We start from the raw sequence: 23,993 nt of genomic DNA, 5'->3' as shown, positions 1-23,993 counted from the left end.
TACAGCATTGAAGAAAAGACTCACTAACATGCCTAGCTACAATTTCAGCTCTTCTTCTTATGGTTCTAGCATTAAACAGGGCAGAGAACAGACACCCGGGGAAGTCGTGGTCTGGGCCTAAACAAGTGATGCAGACAGAATGCAAGTCACAGTGTGGGATCTGCTTTCCAGAACTGAGACAATTACTGACTTTCTCTTGACATTGGTTAAAAACAAGAAAATGTTCCCCAATGGGGTACTTAGCTTTAGACGGTTTTCCTCACTCTGGCAATAGCCGACCAATGCACTCGCAAAACTGCTTCTGCTTTGGGCTCCAAGGCAAGAAAGACTAATGTAACGGTCTCGGCCGTCATCCTTTACAGCCCTGATGACCTGACGTCAGCCACAGTCTCTGAACAGCCGACGCAAGAGGGAAATCCTTACTCTGGTATTCAGGCCGGCCGAAGGCTACCCAGCAAGGATAACCCACAAGTGATGACTGCAACAGTGAAACACGAAGATCATCAAATATTTGCTGGTTATCTACATGTTATAGTAGACATTACTGCTGGAGGCAATGGTGAAGACGAACTTGATATAAACCTCAGAAAAGTTCTAGACTGTGCACATGAAGTAAATCTTAAACTGAATCCTCAGAAATGTAAATTCAAACTGAAAAGTTACTTATCTGGGACATTTGTTTACCAGTTTTTGGATTACAACCAGATCCAGCTAAGCAATCAACAATTCTTGAGATGCAAGTTCCAGAGAATGTCACATCTTTAGTGTTTTCTAGGTAAGGTCAACAGTTTAGGAAAGTTCATCCCAGACTTGAGTGAGCTTTCTGCACCATTACGTGAACTGACAAAAAAATGTAAAACTGGTCCTGGTTGGAACAACATGAAAGGGCATTTGATATTCTGAAGAAGAAAACTGCCATTTCACCCACAACATTGAGATATTATGATGTTCACAAACCTGTAACTCTTTCTTGTACTGCTTCAAAGTATGGCCTTGGTGCAGCATGTCTTAAGAAGGCATACCAGTAGCCTGTGTGTCAAGAACTTTAACTCAAAAAGAGATGCATTATGCACAAATATAGAAAGAGCTTTTGGAAGTAGTGTTCACATGTTCGAAGTTCAAGGACTATATTTATGGCAGACCTAGCCAAACAGAGACTGATCACCAACCACTAGTGACAAATTTGAAAAAGCCAATGCATACTGCCACAGCACGATTGCAACACATGATGTTAAAACTGCAAAAGTACAATTTCAATATTGTTTACAAAAAGGGCAAATGCTTGTACCTTTCTGATGCTTTGTCATATGCACCCTGACAAATGACAGAGTAGCATAAAAATGAAACAGAAAACTTTGAAGTCATGGAAGTCAGGAACTTTTCATCTTCACATCTTGATGAACTAAGAAATCACACAGCTTCAGACCCAGGTCTCCAGAAGTTGAGAAACATTATCAGTCAAGGATGGCCAACATGACAAACTAGCTTACCACTTGACATTCAACAGTATTTTCCTTACAGAGAGGTGATCATCATGATGGAAGATGGAATCATCATGAAAGGTCTAAAAGTGGTAATTCCTAAAGCATTACAACAGGAATATATCAAAATGTTGCATCGTGATCACCCAGGTACTGATTCAACCAAAAAGAAGGGCAAGAGGCATTGTATTTTGGCCTTCTATGTCCAAAGATACAGAGAAGGAAACTAGCATGTTTAATTTGCAACAGTATCAAACCGCAACTACAAAAAGAACCACATTCAACTACACCAAATTACCAGGTCGATAGTTGCCACAGATATTTTCAAATAGAAAGGTCAACATTACTTCGTGTTAGTGGACTCCTACTCAAATTGGTTTGACATTGACCTACTTCCTAACCTGACAACCGGCACAGTCATTACAAATTTGAAGAGAAATTTTTCTGTCCATGGGTGTCCACACAAAGTCATGTCAGACAATAGTGCACAGTATACAAGTCAGCAGTTTAAGAAATTTGCTGAGACTTGGGACTTACTTCACATTACCAGTAGTCCCGAGTATCCACAAGCCAATGGGTTAGCTGAACGTGCACAGTTCAGAGTGAAAACGTTTGTTGAAGAAATCCAGAGACATAGTACAGATGTTTTCCTTAACTTACTCAATCTCAGAAAGACTCCTCGAGATAACTTGCTTGGTTCACCTGTCCAGAGATTAATGTCCAGACAGACTAGAACAACTCTACCAAACAGTAAATAATTGTTAATACCAAACGTAAAGAACAAAAGAGTGGTCAAGGCTCAACTTTCGAAAAAAACATCAGCCACAAAAGTTGTACTACAATAAGACCAGTAAATCCCTTAGACATTACTACACGCAGAAGTTGTGAGAATGCAAACATCTAAAGGATACGACTGAGTGGGAATCATGAAGAATATTTGTGAGGAACCGAGATCTTACAACATACAAATCGGAAGGAATGAATTTCAGACGAAATCGAAGATGTGTGTTACCGGTCTCTGAACTAGTGATGCAGCAGACTACCTGTGCCAAGGACTAATTCCCAGAGTGACTCTACACCTGTTCAAATCCAAAAGGACAGTGTGCTTCCTTCAAACAATCTTGATGCAATCCCTGATGTTCCAGTTGTGAAAGAATGCCCGGAGACTGTCCCTGTTGCTAAACCCAGTTAGAATTTCTATGTTATCAGACTGGGTAGAATTTCCAGACAGAATCCAAAATACACAGCAACTTGGACTTGCTTGTTTACTGAAATGTTGATATAATGTCTAGCTCTTAAAATGTCTTTGTTCTCCTATTTGCAATGCTGAACAAAATTAAAGAGGGAGGGTGTAGATCAGTGTGTATACTGAACCTAGTCAGCCACTGTAGTCAGAGAGCAAGTGCATATAAGTTACTGAGCATGTGCAAAGTCAGTGCCATTTCGCATAATCATTCAGTGCGAGTGCTAGCTTGAATGGAAATGCATATGTGAATGTGTTTGAAGTAATGAGTCAGTAAGCATATGAAGTTTGAAGTATATGTTCCAGTTACAGCTCTTGATGTGTTTATGTACAATAAACGACTTGAATGCATACCCAGCCTCACTGCCTCATTAGAATACACGAGACATGTGACAATACCCATTTTCTTACCCTTTTAAATGCATCAGCTATGAATTTTGCATTACTGTGTTTTGTAGTGGAGCTTTGCTTCCAAGGGCTCCACTAAAAATTGGAATACTCAAGTTAAATATTTCTCACATACATCATTACTTTATGTTTGACTGTAGGCTTCAGTCAGATTGTGTAAGTAGCTCAACAACATAATGTTTCACCTTTCTGACTGCCTGTGGGTTCAATTTCCACAACTGGATTCATAATATGCCATCATTAGTAATCTGGGGTGGGTGAATGTTCTTTAGAGTACAGTACCCGTAATATTTTGTCTTTCTGGCTGCATGCTATGATGACCATGTGCTCGATTCCCACCCTTGGTTGTGTAGTGTGCCGTTTGGAGTAAGTGAGTGTGGTTCTTTTGAGTACAATACTTGTAATGTAGTAAAGGAACTACACATCTGAGCTACATTTTTTTCTTTTTATCTGTACATTTGTGTAACACATGCCATTACTATGCACTGGACAGTAGTGTGCTTATACCTGCCGGTAGCAGTGCCAGTGGAGATGTCAGCTTGACACCCACTGGTAGCTGACAGACCCAGTTGAGGGAGCTTTTTTAACAGGAAGCCATTGGTCACATACAGAACCACCTCCTGTGACGCTCAGTCCCATCCTTGCCCTACAATGGCTTGACGACCTGAGAAGAGCACAGCGGTGAGGGAACCAAGAGTGGTGAGTAAGTGCCTACTGGGTCGGAGCTGGCAGGGATGGCAGCTGTGCACAGTTCCACCCTATCCCATATCCTGGTGCTCTATTCCTTTTCGTGTCTATGCCAGCCCTCATTTGTTGCTGAATCCTCACCATCACCATTCTCTTCGTTGTTCAGTGCCTCACTTGTTTGCTGTGCTTACCTTCCCTCAGTGTGTCAGTCTTCTTTTGTTTGTGTGCTCCTACTTCCTACCCTAAACCCTCTTACCTTCATTACTACCTTCCCCAATTTACCTTCTATTGGTATACATCAATAACAGGCACCTGACCCACAACAACTTTAGCCCACCTTCCCCATCTCCATTTTGCTCATTCCTTAGGTTTTCACATTATGTTTTAGCCTCTGCTTGACTCTCCCTTTTCACCACGCTCCTATATTCCCATTTCCACCCTTCAGTTTGGTCAAAAATAGATAAACAAGTCTGAATCGTGGCTCTTTAAGGCTTCCAAACCACTTCTCTTCCTTGCCTCAGCTTTGCAAATGGGATCACATTCAGCCTTATCAACACTCGCGCAGAACAGACAAGCAGTCTGGAGCTAGTCTTTCCCTGCAATCACACCTCAGTAGTAGGTGCTGTTCCAGCACATCCAGCTGTAGCTGTTAGTGAGATATTTAAGAAAGTTGGCTACTCACACTGATTTCTCTCACTATTAATTCTTAATGAGCATTTGGTCTTGTATACACACACATGGTAAACAGAATATGGCTGAACGCAACCACACCTGCACTATTTTGGAATACTAGGGTATGTCCTAAATATGAAAACATTTACAAAGTCATACACATTATTCTAGCTTTCCATTACATAGCAAGATAAACAGCATCAGAAAAGCACATGTATTTAATTTTTACTCACGACTGACAATGAATCATCTTTATTACAAAACCTTTAATGGCAATCTTACCACAGACTGCAATTAAAAATATATAAAGTTATAGCCTGCCCCTCTTCTAATGTTATGTATGGTTTGCAAACCTTTAGAGAAAAGACTGTTCTACAACTAAATACAGTACAGTGCCTTCAAACTAACTAGAAGTATAACATACTTAATACAATAAACAAACAAAAAAAGAAAGACCTCTATAGTTTTGTTAATAAAACATTAGATCAATACAACACTCAGTCATGATTCATTCCTCACTACACCCCCATGGCTAATCCTGCTTATGTTACCTGAAAAAATACAGAGTATACCTCAAAACATGTAAGAAATAAGTCCTCAAAATGAAAGTGCAACTTCAAACCACAATAAAAATGCCTGATATGTAGCTAAACTAGCTTTACCGATGAAATCTCTAAAATGTTAAAAATATTCTGATTGTGAATACAGAATATATTTAAAAATACTACAGGTTTCAAGGAATCAAATGGGAGATACTTTTGTCTGATGACACACAAAACGCACCTTTAAAACTAAAAAAAAAAAAAATAAAAAAATAATTTTGCTGCGTGAAGTTGAGCTTTTAAATATCCCACTAATGGCTACAGCAGGATCTGCTGGAACAGCACTTACTACTGAGGTGTGATCACAGGGAAAGACTAGCACCAAACTTGTGCTCAGGCTTCAGAAAGTAATGGACTCAAATTCATAACAAAAATGTAAAGTACAACGTTACCCAGGTATCCACTTCCACACATGAACAAAACAATACTTCTTCACACTGCTTCTGACAATCAATATTTAGTGAATGGACTGCCAAATCAATGCTCCTAAATGCTGTCCTTTCTGAAAGTTAAATTCTTTCTTGGGCTTTGTTCATTCACCTGAAGTACGGAAATATTTGCTGCAAGGTCTCCTCTCTCCTGTGTTCTTCTATTACCGGTCCTTCAGTCTCTAGTACAGCTACTGGTGAGGATACACAACATGCTGGTTAATTTCATCTGTGCTGGTGCATCCTGCCTACATCTCCAAGTCTCTAAGGACACAAAGGCTGTGGAAATATATAACTCAATTAACAGAACCCAATCTGAAGTATCCATGTAATACGGCAGCAAATTCTTTTCCACTCTGTAAATCCTTTTATCATTAGTTCTGTTATCTCAGTTAGCACCATGACACCTTTCTGAACTGTTCATACATTTATACATGTAAAACAGAAAACAATATAAATAGGTTATCTTTCTTCTATCTTAAAATTTCTAATCCTGATTCTAACTCCACTGAGCCTCCTTGAAACTAGGCATTTACATCCCAAAACACCTAATCTTATCTTGTATGATTACTAGAATTCTGATACGAGTCCTGATCTGTAACTGGGAAAGGGTTGTTTTTACACCACTGTTACAGTAGAGATCCCACCAATATGCTTTCTGTTTCACTAGCAGTTATGCAAATCTGTAAGTGTTTCCAGCATTTGACTTTCTTCAATCACAGTGTATACCAGTGCATTTAAAAAAAAAAAAAAAAAGTGTTGGCTGGCTTTCGATAAAATGAAAGCCTTTTTGCTGTCACTGCATGGGTACTCATATACTGTCTTATTAAGAACTTATGTCCACTAATTAATAGTACTAGAACTTTCCTTAAACCAAGGATTAACAAATCCCTGAGTGGTACAGCACCCTCTTCACTTGGTCTGGTACTCAGGTTCCCCCACCCCAAGACCAAAGACGATTATACAACTGCAAATATCTGAACAGAGCAGTAAAAGCTTCTTAAACATTAATCTGTTACTGTGATTATAATGATATATTCACTCTATATTTTGTTTTGGTTTAAGCCAGCTATATTGTCAGTGTAGTTATTGCTTACACACATACATACATACATACATACATACACACACAGACCTCTGAACTGCCTATACTCCTCTAAATGTTATTAAGTTCAAATCCTTGCATCAACCAACGGAAGGAAAAATAAAAACTGGAAAATGCTTATTTTTGATGCAAGAAAGAATAAAGCGCAGCAAACGCAGATAAGATTTCTAAAAATGACACAAGGAGGTCAGTGAACATTACATGACAGTGAGTATCTACAACTTTAAAACAAGCATTTCTTGTTATGACCCCTGGCCCTAAAGTTTGTGCCACATACCTGATAGGTGTGCAGTATCTCCAGGAAAGCTCTGTAGATTTCAGGGCGATCAAGAAAGCGTTTTTTAATTTTGTTGACATAACTTATGGCGCTATCAAATTCTACCAGGTGGGGTTCCTGTGTCGGTGTTGTAGCCTCCTCTTCATGACCTGCTTGCTGTATGGAATCTGCAGGATGGTCAGTGTGGTTTAACGATGTGGGAGATTCACTCTGTTCAGTCCCTGCAGTAGAGTCACTGAGAGCAGTAGTGCCCTTCCTGGACACAGGAGTCACCTGGCAGTGAGAGATGAAGATTTTGTAAGCTTCACAAAAAATATGGTCAAAACTGTATTTGTAAACATTTCTCAATACTTAAATAACTCAAGTAATTTTTAAAGACTAACTATTGACAATGCTTTCTTATTACCACTTCATCAGGGTATACAACCGTTCACTACAGCAAATATTTCATTTCTAACCTGCCACATCTTTCAGACCTCATATTCCCTAGATATGCTGACAGAGATTATGCAAGTTCACTATCTTCACCCCCAAAGCAGTCTTATCAACAAGTAAATGCAGATGTGTAAATCAGGTTTGCTGTTAGCGTATCTGCTACATACTACCTCCTTAATCTATACAAGCCTTTTCTACTTCATATACCCCATTAAGTAACCAATAAGATATCGTCACACATCTAGCATACTCCCATTATGACAAGCTGGCTGCCCTGTGGCCAGAAATGCTACTACTGGCTGTCCAATTTACTTTCTACTTCCCCAACCACGAATAGCCAAGTAAGAAACTTCAGCAGGAATGTTCAAAGGTTATGCCAATTACAAAATATATGGCCCAGTCTTGGTCCAACAGTCATGTCACAAACTGCAGAATATGATTCACACTTTTGTCTTCATGTTACTCAAAACAGCATTTATGCTTACTAACTCTGCAACACAGATGGCCATATTATTTGAGTGAAAAAAAAAAAAAGAAAAGAAAAAACCCAACTGCTACCTTGTACCCCCAACACTCGTGGATTCACATGTGCCTTTAATTCTCAAGGATATTGCACAATAGTCTCACAGTGATTCACATGGCTCTCTCATTAAGTCCCCTACTTGTACCATGGGTAAACAATTTTTACTAAAGTAAACTACATCATTCAATGCAAATCTGGCAAAACTCTAGTGCAAGTGTGTGCCAAATTACTGCAAAAGAAATGGGGGGAAAGGTCAGAACAAATGTGATGTCTAGCAATACTGCGTGAAGGGTACAGGGTGAACAGATTGGGTGTGGGGATGATGATATGAACCTGATCAGTATTAAAATTAAATAAGGGGGTATTACCAGAAAGGATCAAACAGGATTTATGGCAAATCATGGGATTACTGGCTGGATATGCTGGAGATGTCTGAAGCTTAGCAATGTGAGCTTCTGTATCAACAACATGCTGGCAGTTAGGAGAAAGGTGATGAAATTGATGAAAAGACACCAGACAGGGTTGCCACACTCCTGCAGAGGTCAACAACACAGGGAAAGGCAGTCGTCCCACCTCAGGTGGGAGAGAGAGAGCTGACTGCTCCCTCCCATCCACCCCTGCCAGCTCCTCCAGCACCAGCATCGCTATGAAAACCATGTTCTGAAGATGTGTTCCAATGATAAGATCTTTTGCACAGAACAGCTAAATCTAAAAGAAAACGTAACTTTAATGTTGTGATTAGTCATAATACTTTCATGTACAATGACAGAGGTTGCTGCTTAGAACCAAGTCTAAAACAATTAAAATTTTACTTTTAAATACTGGAATTACGTGTATATTTTCAGTTAATTATGGGATGGCAGCAGCCTCTGTAGTACCTGCAAAGCAAAACTATAATAGTATGTTTAATTTATTTATTAAACGTTTACTTTAAAGTATGACAGTCCATTAAGAAATACAACTTTTGAAAGAATATTTATTTAGTTATTGACTGAATGCATTTATTTACTGGAAATGTCCAACTGAGCCATGCAAAACCCATTTTCTCAGGAGGCCAAAGAGAAAAGTTCCATTAGAAACAAAACCTTTATATAGTTCATCACAGTTGAGATAGTATGATAATCAGTCAAAAAATGTGCCAATTAAAATATTAAACTAGTTATATGAACAGTCAGGCATACATAGAAAAACATTTTTCATACTAAATACATTTTACAAAGAGGTAAAATATTACATTACATATGAGTCAGTCGCATCTGGTGAGTGCTTAATATTTAACACGCACGTACACTGACATCTACCATCACCAGCATGGGGCGAGTTCTAGAGTCACTGTTAACATGCAAGCTTCCACTTGCATGGGAGTTATCAGCCAATCAGTACTACCATCTCATACACACCTCCAGCCCTGACAGGCACAGCAGAATAAACCGTGCACTCCCACCCTCCCCTGAACAGTCCCTGCAAAGCACTAGCTAATAAATCAATCTTGGGTCATCAAGTTTGTAGTCAGAGCTTTATCCCTGTATACCACACAGCGAACACTTAACACTTGACAATTGTGCTAATCATACCCGTTGATTATTACACAATGAGAAAACAGTGCAGGGCAATGTGTTTCAAATGTTTCTAATAAGCATAAAGATATTTTTGGTCTGCCCACTGTTATTTGGCCAGGGTGGTGCAGCGGTTAGCGTTGTCGCCTCACAGCAAGAGGTTCTTCCGTTCAATTCTCGGCTGACGTTCCTTCTGTGCAGAGTCTGCATGTCCTCCCTGTGAATGAGTGATCTTTAAAAACATGCAAGTAGGTGCGTGTGCCTTCTGTGAAAGTTGGGGGTCGGGCTGGCAACTCGGCACCATAAAAATCCACTGCCAATCAATCTGCAGACCGGTGATCCGCTATGGCAACCCATAACTGCAAAAGGCTGAAAGACATTGCCATTGTTAAATACTAAGCCTTCATCAGATACAACAAATAAATTACCTGCCTTATTTTGCTATTCTTTACATGTTGTACCAAACATTCCCAATGCCCAAGTGTATAGTCATAATTTGTCCTATTATTTCTGCACATATGCCTTAATTCAGTCTGAATCACAACTTTGTCCATGAAAACATATTTCAAGGAGTCATTGCTTTTATGTAATGACATACTTCACAAATGAGAATAGGAGACGGTTACTGTTCCTTGCACAATTCAAATACTCTTTCATTACCAAAATGAACACCCTTACTTCACTGATAAATCTGCCCAAAGAAGTGGTTACCTGCACCCTAGTAAAAATTATTTCTCAGGTAGACTGAATGTCACTTACTCCATGCATAAATATATGACACAGCAGGCATGACCTTTCTGGCACAAATACAGGACCCTGTAGGACTGCATCAATAGCTACAATCAATATATCCCTAGATGACTCTTCTTTTTCTCCCTTAAGGAGCACTTCTTTCTGGGTAAACTCTAAGATGCCTTCTGCACCATACACTACTACCAAAATTACAAAAAGCTCTCCAAATGGCCCTTCGGCCGTTTATACCACCACTTCCAACAAAAACAAATTTTAGTCCAGAGTCAAGTTGCGGACTCTTCCGTTCATCAGATGTAGCCAAAAAATGTAAACTGAATCTGACTGCTTGCTGTACTCTGCATACACAGCCTGGGACCGACAATATGTCTTCACTCCATCTATGTCGACCTTGGCAGTACCTAGCATTTTGTCTTCCATCTTTTTAACCCTAATGAAAGAAACCGCTCAAATTCATGGACTGCAAATAGTTGGGAAGTTTCTCCAGTGTCTTACTTTACTACGTACTTACACAACCTATTGGTGACACCCGCACCCCCCTCCCGAAAAACAAACCATGGGTCTAGAGGGACAAATATGTCAACAAAAAATTAAATATTAAACATTTAAGATGGGTAATGCTACATGGGGAGCCCATTTCCCTATGGAATATTAAAAAATGGTAGAGATAAAAATATGGATATGGTTTTATACAATATTTTATTAAATTTATTATAGGAAACCGCTATGAAAAATAAAAGTGCCAACAAGCCAAAAAGATGTGAGAACAGGCAAAACCAGATTATTATAGGCAAACACTATACATTAATATTTATTTATTTATTTATTTTTATTTTACATTTGTTTACTGGGAAAGATCGAATAGGACAATATCACATTTTCAGCAGAGGCCTGGAAAGAAAAGCTCCACATTGACATAATATGATTACAGTTAAAGTTACTACAAAGCCTAATGCAAAAAATATATATATAATAACCAAGCAAAAATTCAGTGCCAGCTCATACAGTGTGAACCTAAACATGCATACTGCAAATATTTGGATCGCTGTAACAAGTTAGAAAAGAACACTGTCAACAGATATTCGCAAACTGAAGTTCACAGATATGACACTAAACACACTGAGTACATTCTTTGGAATACATATGACTAGAAAATATAGCCTAGGCAAAAATATACTTGATATTTGTCTGTGAAATAGACTTTACTAACCCCTTCTATCGGAAAAAAGTAAAAATTTCCTGATGGTGGAAGGAGGGAGAGACTAATTTAGTCTGGGGTAGTGTAGGAGCACAGGTTTTAGTTGTCTTTTAGCAGTAGTTTGAATATGGAGAGGTTAGAGGTAGATCTAATCTGCAGACACATAATTCCATTTTAACAAAGAATACGAGTACAGACTTTGGCCAAAGGATTTTTGGAGTTTATATATGCTGCACTGTTGTTCATTAAATTGAAGTAGTCTAGTAGGGTGACAGGAACAGAGAATAGGAGTAAAAGTAGTGCAGTCATCTGCTTTGTGAATAATGTGTGTGGTGATGAGCTGTATGTAATCTAATTGGTGAGGCAGTATGAGACTATTCAAAGTCTTAAGGGCAATACAGTGGAAGCTGCAGTATTCTTTGTTTGTGGCATATTTTGCAAACTTATTACAGCATGCCTCCAGATTATTTTTAACTGTAGCCTGAAGGTAGATTAGGATGGGTGTATCGTATAAGAGACACAGCAGAAGACAGGTAGTGGCAAGAGTAGTTTGGTGGTGCTGCCGAGAAAGTTTTTATGCCTGTAGAGAAAAAGGGGGGTGGTGGTAAAAAGAATGGAGAAAGTTGGTTTTAGTGTAACCTGTTGTTTGTTGAGTTACTAAGACTGGGTGTTAAGAGGGTGGTAGAAGCACTGGATGGGAGGTGAAGAATTTTTAGTTAGAGAGGTAATGCTTTCTATACAGTAGGCAGTGAATAAGGTTGCAATTTCTAGTGGAGAGCTAGTATGACAAGGGTTAGATTCCTTGTCTGTCCCCCAGATATAACAGATTACATACTGATGTCCAAAAGATTTGGTGGTCATTTTTGTGTTGAAGGTGTAGATGGCTGCAACATCATTTTTTTTTTATCTAGGTTAACGTTTATTTTTTCTAATATGTTCATAGGTGTGTGCTAGGCTAACAACCAGTAAAGTCTAGCCACGTAACCCAAATGTGAACTACAAATTTGATTTATATATGGGGTGATTTACTGACTGCCTCTATCAGTGACATGGGCACCAAACTGATGGTGAATTTCAAATTACAGATCCTTTGGTCCAAATTAAGTTTAAATATGGATAGGAATCAACTCTGAGATAGATGGGGAGCCTGTTCCAGAGAATGGGAAATCTCTGAGAAACATATGCGTCTCTCTAACATGTCCTATTTATGTCATAAGTAAAATGTAGGTCTTAATTTACTGGTTTTGATGTTGCTCGTTTTGTGGATATGCAAAAGATTCATCAAAACAGGGTCCAGGGATAGCTTGTATGCCATGGAAAAATCACCTCTCATAAGTCTGTAACATAGGAAGTTACTACGCTATTGGCCCCAAGGCCCTTATAAGCCCAGCCAAAAGTTTAACCCATGTTTAGACAAGTCAGCACCCGAAGCCCCTGTCCAGCAGGGACACGTGGAATCCCAGGGGTGTGTTTTCTGTTTCCCATCCAGTTATCCAGGTTGTGCTTAAAAAGGGATAATGAGGTACTCTATTTGACGTGGAGAGGGAGTCTATTCCACAGATGACGGAGTCCCGCCAACAACTCCTATTGATGTCACAGACCCGTTTGAGGTCGCTCGTGCTGGTTACTCGAGTGGAGCATGACTTGCAGATATGCAGCAGTCCCATCAAAGCGGGGTCTGAGACTGCTTTGGATGCCAGACAGAGGTCACCTCTGAGGAGTCTGTATGAAGCTGAGTAGAGGGACAGGGATTTCAGTCTGTGTACGATAGACGTTTGAGACCTTAGATTATCCTGGTGAGAAACCTCTGTGATCTCTCCAGCTGCTGCATGTGCCAGATCAGGTACACACCAAAGGGGGCATTACACTCTATGATGGGTATGATGAAGGCTGAGTACAGTGGTATGATGACCTCTCTTGATTTAAGATGCCAAGCCCTTGCTTATAAGTTGAGTAACACAGAAGAATTTTACTACTACCTTGGACATATGTTGGCTAACGGCTAGGTTACTATCTACACGAGTTATCAGATTACCAACTACTGAATCAACTTTTAGGCGCGTTTTACTGATGACATAGTTACCCACGGTGGTCGACTTCCCAAAAGGTACTATAATGCATTTCTTGATACTGATTTTTAAGCCATGGCTTTGGCACCATTCATTTGTGTGTGTCAGATCTTCCTATAGGGTGTTCTCGTCTTGGAGGGATTCAATGACTGCTTCGAGTTTGCAATCATCTGCAAACTTGTTTTGCCAGAGATTTTTGTCATTGGCTTTGACATCCGAGAAATAGAAGCCAAAGAGGAGTGGCTGTAGCACAGAGCCCAGGGGGACTCCAATGGTAACCAGCTCCTTTGTAAAGGTTTTTCCTTTTGTTGCATATCCTGTTTAATTTGGGATGCCACCAGGGTATTTTGTTTCTGAGGCTAGTCTTTGGCTTACGCCTGGTAGGTGTAAAAGCTTCTATGCAGCCACCGACATGGTTGTATACATTCTGACAGCAATTTAGCATAGGCTGCTCTGTTCTATTGGTTTGGAAGGCCAATGAATTTTGAAAAAACATCACTTAATAAAAGGTAATTTCCCTAAAATAGTGCACATTACTGACTTTAATGGGATTACAGAATTGATTTTGAAGCAGAAAGCTTTATGGTCAGACCTCATCAGACAGGATGAGACATTCTGGGAGGGGCAGCATTGTCCCATACTTGTGAGAACTAGGTCCAGTATGGTGGAACTGTTGTGTGCGTATTCATTATTTGGGCAAGGGTGTTTGTATTTATGAAGTCCAGGAATCTCTGTGCCTCTAAGATTTCCAGTCTGTAGAGGGGTAATTAAATTCTCCCTTGAGTAGGGTGTTAAGTTAGATAGTAAGTTATCTCCAGTAGGTCAAAGTTTGCAATGTGAGCATCCTAATACAAGGAGGGTGACCTATAGCTGGCTAGGACATGGTACAGGATTTTGTCTATGGTGATCTGCATGTGGAGGAACTCCAGCAAATCACCCTGTCTGACCACCATAGAGATATGCTCGTTACTGATGTATATCAAGACACTTCCACCTTTAAGCCCTTGACAGTGCAGCTAGTTGTCTACAAGTGTGGAAGGCACTGAAACCTTGCATTGCCAGTATACTCTCTGCCTCCTTAAACCATGTCTCAGTAACTGCACAAATATCTATATTCTCAAGTGTGAGGAAGGCTTGGAGGGAGTGTCTTTTTTTAGTGTACTTTTTTATTTAGGCTCCTGGCAGTGAACAGCAACACAGTGAAGTTCAGCTGAGTTGCTATGTTGGTAGGTTTGTCAATTTTGGATTGACTAGAAAAGGCACAAAGGAGGTGATTAAAGTTTTAGATAGTATTTGAAAGCCTACGGGGAAATGTGTAGATCATCCCTGGTCTGTTAAACATTTATTTTTATTTATTGACATTTGTTAACCGGGAAAGTCTGACTGGATTAGGAGCCCATTTTCAGCGGAGGCCCAGTGAGAAAAGCTCCACAAACACATTATGATTGCACCGTATTTTACAAGAAATTTCAGAAATTACAGTACGATATAACAAACTGAGACACAGACTGTTAAATTGTGGGAAGTAACATGTCCTCCCAGACTAACAAATATTGGATTCCCTTAGAATGACACCAGCAAGACAGTTGCTGAAATCAATAATTTTTGCTCATATTGAGGCATCATCCTCTGTGATGGTAATATGCTGCTCAATTCTAGACTCATACCAACCTGAGACACAGTCTGAAAGCTCCATAACACCTCTCTTCATATAATCTAGGGAGCTACATCTCAAGTCGCTTACACCTACAAGGACTATGATGACAAGGACTATGATGGAATCATACTGGCACTTGTGGCATAATGACTTCAGTGCATGCGTGAATTGGCAGATTCTGGCTCCAGGCAAGCAGCTAACATTTATTCTCTCCGTGTTCAGCCTGGTTAAATGGGCATTAGTATTGTCTTAGGTTCATAGGTAGGTACTAGGCTATCGGCCTTGGGGCCTATATAATCCTAGCCAAAAAAGTTCCCTGGCTTTTGCCACCCAAGAAAAAGTTATTTTCTTGTGCCCCTGTCTAGCAGAGCCACAGAAGTGATCCCCGGGGTGAATTTCCTATATCTCATCCAACTGTCGAGATTTTTCTTAAAGAGGGCCAATGAGAAGCTTTGCTTGACATGAATGGGTAGTCTGTTCCAGTGCATGGGAAGGCTCAGGGACAGTAATCTATCCCTCCAGCATGTTCTGTTTATTGTGGTGGCAAGGTTTAGGTCCCTGGAGCATGTGGCTCGGAGGGATTGGGGTTTCTTTAAGTGTAGCATGTCCAATAGATCTGGGTTTGACATGGCTTTGTATGTTATGCAGGGGTCGCCTCTAAGTAGGCGATAAGCGACGGAGTAGCGCTGGCGTTTTTTGAGACTGTCTGCGTATGGCATCTGTTTCAGGCCAGTAATCCTCTTAGTGAGGTATTTCTGTGGCCTTTCTGGTTGTTGTAGATGTCTTGCAAGGTACATGCCAAATGGAGCGTTGTACTCTGATGAGGGATGAGTAGTGAGGAACAATAACTTTTTTTCTAGAGGTGAACCCCTTTGTGATGAGGTCGGCCATGTAGAAGGATTTCCTGACTACTGTGGCGATGTGATTATCAAAGGAGAGACTACTGTCCACCTGTGTCCCAAGGTCGCATCACATTTTCGGTGTTTAGTAGGTTACCGCCTATGTGGTAGTTCATGGGTACAGCGTTTTTCCCAAAGGGGATGACAATGCACTTCTTGGCACTGAGCTTGAGGCCATGACTTTGACACCAAGCATCAGCCTCAGTGAGGCCCCTTTGTAGAATGTCCACATCATTAGGTGATTCTATTATGGCACCTAATTTGCAGTTGTCTGAGAACTTCGTTAGCCAAAGACCTGCTGTATTAGCCAGGACTTCTGAGAAGCACATCCCAAACAGGAGAGGACCCAGGACTGAGCCCTGTGGTACTCCACTTGTCTCTGGTCTGAAGTTGGATTTGGAGTTGGCTACTTTCGCTGTGTGGGTTCTGTCAGTGAACCAGCTGGCCACCAGTCTTGTGACATATGGACTTATGCCCAGTCTAGTGAGTTTATCTATAATTCCAGAGAGAGGGATGGTGTTGAAAGCCTTGGCGAGGTCAAGATAGGCTGTGTGCACCACCTTACTCTCGTCCATGGCTCTGGTGACTGCTTCAAAGAAGTCAATCAGGTTCAGGAGACGTGACCTACCTTTTACAAACCCAAACTTGAGTGGGGTCCAGAGTTTGGAGGTTACCTATGTCCTTTTCTATAAGCTCCAAGATGCTATGTTCCATTGCCTTGCAGACCAGGTTTGTCAGGCTAATGGGGTGGTAGTTCCTGGGGTCCGTGGTGGCGCCCCCTTTGTGAGGTGGGATAACCATCACTGTGCACCATTCAGTAGGCACAAGCCTGAAGTGAGACTATGATTGAACATGGTACTCTGGTTCTGTGCCATTCATTCTGCAGTTTGTGCAGAACACAGCTTGGGATGTTGTCAGGTCCCATGGATGCTGTGTTCTTGGCTTTGGAGAGTGTGGTCTTTACTTGTGCAGCCAAGATTACAGGGGCTTTGCATTCTTCCAATACAGTGATGGGCCCTTTTGGGGTGTGAGGGGCGGTGAAGTTTGCACTGAACCTATCTGCCAGGATGTTGGCAATATCAGTTGGTTCTGTATATCTAGTGCTATTGTGCTTAGCTCAGAGCAGACCTGAGTGTCGCCACTGAGATTCTCGACACAGTTGTAGAATGCTTTGTGGTTGTCTTTAGCATCAGTGGCGATTTTATTTTCAAGTAATCTGAAAAAAGCACCCAGGAGGGACAACCAGAACGACGACAAAACCAAGTTTATTCAGTCCACCTGTCGAGCTTCAAACATGTTATTAAACAAAATAGTAATAAAAGTAAGCGCTTTCGCTCACTTTTATTACTTTCTGTTTTGTTTAATAGATAGAGGTTTTTGCCCAGCCATGTTGGTTCAGTACTTGTTTTTTTACTTCAGGTTTACACAGTTTTCTTGTACTGCGCATTCACCTGTTCCTGTGTATTTTTGCTTTTTGTGGACATTCTTTGCTTTGTCCGGTAGACAATGTAGCTTGTGTCTGGGTAGTGAGCCATGGCGCATGGTTAATTTTCTTTTGTGGAATGTAGCGTGGTTGTTTAAAGTATTTAAGAATAAGGTACTAAAAGTACTGACTGCCTTGCTGAGTGGGAGTTTTTAAGACAGACTAATGAAATGCTTTCAATTTACTTATAGAGAAGTCTATATTAAATTTAGAAAGATTTTGGGTTGTTCTAACATGGTGAGTGTTAGGTTGATGAGTGGTATTTTTATGGATAGAAGATCAAAGGTGGTGGCTAAGTAAGTTTGGTCAGGTTCCAGAGGTTGTAAACTTACTAGCATTAGAGACCAGTATCCATACTACAATTTTACCTTTATTGTTAGCATTATTAAATTTAGTGTGTGCAACCATAAAGGTTTATACTAACTGAGGGAAAGTCTGATGTAAGGTTTTGCCAGTCAATATTTACATCTCCTACACAGGATTTCTTCTAAAGTTGATATAATATTACCAGGTGGGATACAAAATGTAACAAAACATAGCTGCTTTTTATTGTAAGCTTTATCAATAACAGTAATACTTTGGAATTTTGGGATGTTGCTGGAATAAGGAAAAAGATTGTATGAATTTAGATAAATGAAGGCTACCCCTCCTACTTTCTTCTTGGGTCTATCAGCTCTGATAACATTGTAATTTACTGGGGGTAATTCAGAATATCTGATGTTAGGCTTAAGCCAGGTTTCTGCGATGGCAAGAACATCAGGGTTATACTGTGATATCCAGAGATATAGCTGTGTAAGTTTTTTTTTTTTTTAATTTTTTTTTACAAATGTTACAGAGGTTGATAATATTCAGTCATTAAAAAGGCAAGTGCGGATGCCTTGCGTGGTTAGGGCACAGAGTATAGACAATGTTAACTGAAAAGGTGCTGGGAGTTTTGCAGGTTCAAAAAACATGTGGATGCAAAATTCTAGCAAGTTTACTACCCTTAGCTATAGACAAAATGACATATAACTAATACAGAAGAAAGACATGCAAGGCTCATAAATGGTACAAACTCTTCTGATTGTGACATTTATTTATTTGGTGCAGACAATAACAATGGAAAAGGCAGCAATAGCATTTAACATAAAATGGGTGACTAATGTTTTGACTTAAAGGTAACGGATGAAATGTGAACTGGAAAATACGTCGGAAAGTTGTAAAATGGACCCTTTTTTGTGTATACATTCATGAATGACAGGTGTCAAAAAAAGTAAATACAGGCAAAAAGACAAGAACATCCGCTGTCACTCTTCCTTTTCATTACAGTCAACGTGTTGTGAAGGAAGGCAGACATTTTTCAGCTTACTTGAAGATGGCTTGTGTGGTTTGGGCACAAAGTACAGATAACTGAAAAAGGTGATGGAGTTTTGCAGATAGAAAAGGCAGTCTAATTTAAAGAAAATGGTGTTAAGATTGAAAGATGGAGAAAATAATAATACAAAATATGGGAGTGAAGTGTATATTATACTATAAGAAAATCAGAGTAGAGTTATAAACTGTGAATACTTAGAATAGTAAAAGATGACAACTGACAGATGGAAGACTATGGTGAGCATAACATCAAGTAAAATAAACTTTGTAAAGATGGTGGAGCTCCCAGGTACAACCCTGCATTACTCAGAGTAGAGGATTTGTAAAGCATCATGTGATGTGCTTGTGTTCAGGGTAATTACACATAGGATGCAGATTACGTTTTTTAAGAGGAAAAAGGCAAAACAGAGGATAAGGGACACAATTAATATGAACAGCTGTTTATCTTACATGTCACAAGTAAATTTATGAGGAGAAAGGAACCAGAATGAAGATTAAAGGGAGGAAGGTGAAGGGAAATAATTAGGAAACTTGGGCAAAACAAAGAAAATGGGTGGACAGATGCACAAAATATTAGGACTATGAAAACTTGAGATGGAAAGAAGGGCTAAAGTTGAAAAGAAAAATGAATTTCAAAAGAAAAAAGTGGGAAAGCAGATGGCAATTTGTGAGAACATAACAGCACTTGCTCTTTAAGAGCTTCAAATAGCCTGGTGTAGAAAATGAAAGTTAAGTACTAACCATAACAATTGATCTGTGTTTTCCATTTCCATCCTTTCCTCAAAGGATATGGCTATGGCCAATTCCAAGCTTTGGATCTGGTGCTCAGGCTCCTCCCCCCACCCATACTCTCTGTGGGAAGAGCAACCTACCTCAGATGAAGTTTGCCCACCCAAAAAAAAAAGTAATGGAAATAGGAGAACAAAGACTGCATCTGACTTAAATACTGATAACCTACATAAGGAAAGAGAGGCAGAGAAAGACAGGACCTTCAGGAGCCATAGCAAGGTCAACTAGAGCAATCTCTGAACAAATATACTATAAACAAACTTATACTTCCACAAAACAGAAAGGGGGATGGTGGGAGGGTAGTTGAGGAAAAGATGGAACCAGACAACTTAGCTCTATCTTTTACAGTGAGTACATAACGTTCGTTATCTGATGTTGTTTCCATCCATTCCTCAAAGAACAGGTCAGATTATCCATACTTTTATACTTGGGTGGCCTCATGGAACTATATTCTAGAGCACAGCTGAACCAAAGGAGTCCCTAGGTCTAGATTTCACGTCCAATCTGTAGTGTGAGATGACTGTATGAACCTTGGACTACTTAAATGCACCACAGATGTCATGAAATGGAACACTGGAGAAAAAGGCTATAGATGACGCCAATGATCTGATAGAATGAGCTTTTGGGAGAAAGGCAGAGGAATTCCCTTTTCTTGACTAACAAGGGAAATGCAGTGAGTCAACCAGCATGGCAGAAAAATCAGTGTCCAAAGTCACTAAGTCACTCTACTTTAGCAGAGGAGAAAGACAAAAACAACTGATCAGATTTTCTAAAGGGTCCTTTCTGATGTAGGTAAAAATGTAATTGACCATGAACATCCAGTAAATGCAGAGTATATTCAATCTTGTTTGACAAGTTTGGGAAGAAAACTAGGAAGTTTATGGACCGATTAATTGATGATTCAGACACCACCCTAGGGAGAAAACAGAGGCTGTTTACTAGAGAAACTTATCCTTATGAAATATTAGATATGGAAGTTTTGATAAGGTGTGTAGCTTAAAAATACTCCTGGCAGAAGTGATATCCACCAGATATGAGGTCTTCCACAATAAAAACTTCAGATCAATTTTTGCAGCAGGTGAAGGTAGGGCCAGTCAGGACCTGCAAAACAGTAATATCCCATACAGGTATCTCTAAAGAGGTTGAAGTAGAAATGTACCTTGAAGGAAGGCCTTGAACAATCTAAGGGAAACTATGGGGGTGTGATTTTCCCCTATGTGGAAGGAACCAGCAAAAAGAAAATGTTTGACCCAGTAGCATTGCTATATATGTAGTAGTGCCTGAGAAGAGGTAATAAACCTACTAGTAAGTTAGTAGAAGAAATTTCTTTTGTCAGTTGGGATCCTCGGTGGCTATCTCTAAATAATCTGGAAGCAAACCTGATCCCTCACAATGGAAGGAATCCTCTGAAGTCAATGTTGCATGAACATGAATCCCTTAAAAAAACTGCCTGTAGAGATATACAGATACTTCCCTTGAATAAACTGTACTCAGTAAAAAAAAATCAAGCAAGCCATAAATCAGAGCAAAGCCAAATGGATAAACCATGAATAACAGCTAAGCCAAAATAAATTAAAATAGAAATAAGATGCAGATACCAGTTCTTCCTTGTCTTCTTATCTTTACTGGAGGCAGATTAATGGGAAGGTTCAGCTGTGTTAATTTATTGCAGAAATTTGTGAGAAAGTACCACTGAGGACCATCTCTATAGACATTCCTTTTTTTTTTTTTAAAGGAGGAAACCAGAGAAAAAAGGAACTATGGGTATTCCTTTTTTTTTTTTTTTTTTTGAGGGAACCAGGAGACCCCCCCCCCCCATGGGTGTTCCCTTGTTTTGGAGGGAATCCTGCCCACTTAATGCAAGACTTTTTGGCACCAAACGTATAACAGCTGTAACTTTTGAAATGCTCAAAACAGTACTAACAGTAATAACGCTACAAAGCCAAAACAGATCATAAGTACATTGTGGATGGCTGACAATATTCCTAACTTTTGGAGGTTAATTAGACGTTTTAACTGAAAATCCATATATTAAAATAAACTAAAGAGATGGTATCAGAGTTTCATTCTGATCACTATGGTTCTAACCAGCACTTTCACTGGGCAGCTTCATCAGATCTGCCTACATAGAACAAATTTTTATTAAAGAAGGATGTTACATAACCATAATTCAGAAAAAACAACATGCACCAAAACCAAATTAATGTCTATATATCACGTAGAAACCAATCTAGAAACACCAGTAATCCATGTAAAACCAAACTATAAAAAAATTATCTTTGTCATTTGTGGATTAAATTGAGCAAATCAGTAGTACAAATGGTGCTCCATTCTCCTGAGGTTCAGGATACAATTAAATAGAAAAAGATGTGTTGACCCAGGAAGTCTTACCAGTGTTGCCATTCCAACTATTTTCTTTCTAGTTTATCATTGCTGATAACTTCCATGGGCTGGTAGACAAGCACCCTACAAAAATGACCATGCAATAGTATGTTCTTCTTGTGTATAAGGAGGAAATTGCAGCTAAATGTACTTTAACAGTAGGATACCTGGCACCAGCTTGAGAGAGATGTGCAAGGAAGTCCAAGATAGATTGAAAAGGGGCTGAAGAGGGATCAATATTTTTCTCCACAGCCCAAATAGAAAACCTTTTCTATTTACTTTTATAAACCCTCCTAGTGGAAGGTTTCTGAGAAAAAAACAATATGGGAACAGGAGATGACAACCAGGACTATCAAACCGTAATTGGAATTGGAGAAAGCAGTAAAATTTGAGGGACTGAATGTTCAGGTGAGGCAGCCTTGATAGGCAAGAAAGTAAATCTGGATCAGAGTCCAGCACCCAAGATGGGAGAATTAGATGAAGGCCAATGGAAGTGAAACAGCAGTAGTTGATGCCAATAAGAGGATATGAGGATTATAGTGACCTTCACTGCTAATGCTTTCTGTAAAAACTTTGCAATCAGTGGCATTGGGGGAAAGGCATAAAGGAGACCCGGGGGACAAGGATGCGTTACAGCCTCAATTGGTGATTTCCCCCTTGGGGAATTAGAGGGAAGAACTTGTATCTGGTGTTGTGTGGAAGAGCCAAAGAGAATGCAACAAGGTTGGCCCCATGATACCAAAAGAGAGTCCTGAAAGGCCTGCAATGTAAGGACTGATCTCATCTCCAATACAGTGATGTGAAGACTGGCTTCTGTCTGTGACCATGTGCCTTGGACAGTCTTTCCCAGATAATGTCCTCCTACCCCAACTGGGAAGCACCCACAGTCACTGTAGCTTGGAGGAAAGGCAAAATAAATGATAGTGGATGTGTCTTCTGCAAATGTTCGTTAGAGTCCATGGAAAGGATAGAAGTTTTCTGACTGATCAATGAATTGCCAAGGTCCACTGAAGAACACACACATGGAAGCTAACCAGTGGTACTAATATGATTGAAGCAGCCATGGATCCTAGAACTAGTCTTACAAGTAGCTTCTGGTAGGATAGAAGTTCTAGGGTTTGGTGGTGAAGGGCTGTAATTCTTGAAGGGGGTAGCTTCACTACCTGAGATCTTGTGTCCAAAGTTGCTCTGCTGAACTCCAGAGATTGAACTGGTTGTACCTATGATTTTTTTAAAATCACCATGAATCCCAAGTCCATGCAGAGTTGGAGCAAGAAATCCCTGGTTTAAATTACTAGATGCCTGGTAGGGGCAGTAAAGAGCCAGTCATCCAGGTAAAAGAATACTTGGAAACTCTGCAGTCACAGAGGGATTGCCACCACTGCCATGCACTTGGTAAACATCAGGGTGGGGGTTCTGTGGTGAGTCCGAAGTGCTCTGAACTGGAAATAAATGGCTCCCAGATGGAAGTGAAGATACTTCCAGGAGTGCCTGGCCATCTTTATTTGGTAATACGTATCCTGAAGATCTAGCAATGCTGTCATCCTTCCTCACCAAGGAAAGAATGGACTGAACAGTGACCATTCGGAACTTTGTTAGTTTTACAAACTAATTGTCTTAGGTTCAAAACTGGCCTTATGTCCCCGTTTTTCTTTAGCACTAAAAGAATCTTGAGCAAATTCAAGATCCTCTCTGGTGTGGAAGGATGTCTTGTATGACTCAATTTCTTAGAAGTTTCTTTCTTTCTGAAATGGCTACTTCCCTTTGTGAACGTGAAACATCAGGAATTCTTTTCTATTTTTTTTTTCAAAAACATTTATTTTATTTTCATTATAAACATACGCAAATGTACATATAACAAATGCAATAAAACAATAAAACTATTTACAATATCTACATCCTTCCATGATAAACAATCATTTTATCCATGAGAAGTTATCAGTATTTGTTCAAAAGATTTTCAAATTTTTACCATGCTATTTTTTATGAGTAATGT

General features: G+C 39.8%; 1 protein-coding gene across 2 annotated transcripts in view; it reads right to left on the bottom strand.

The window, feature by feature from the left end:
• The window catches only part of SIN3B (SIN3 transcription regulator family member B), a 1,843,877-nt gene that overhangs the window by 1,537,970 nt on the left and 281,914 nt on the right, over nucleotides 1–23,993 (bottom strand). For both annotated transcript variants that reach the window (XM_044090740.1, XM_044090739.1), the window contains one exon: nucleotides 6,904–7,176. In XM_044090740.1, coding sequence (XP_043946675.1) covers nucleotides 6,904–7,176 — 273 coding nt within the window. The remainder of the gene's footprint in view (nucleotides 1–6,903; nucleotides 7,177–23,993) is intronic.

Source organism: Protopterus annectens, chromosome 13.part0 (assembly GCF_019279795.1).
Source record: "Protopterus annectens isolate FY-2018-M chromosome 13.part0, PAN1.0, whole genome shotgun sequence".
NCBI lineage: Eukaryota > Metazoa > Chordata > Ceratodontiformes > Protopteridae > Protopterus > Protopterus annectens.
Note: the sequence above shows the minus strand (reverse complement) of the source record. Positions and strands in the feature narration are given on the sequence as shown.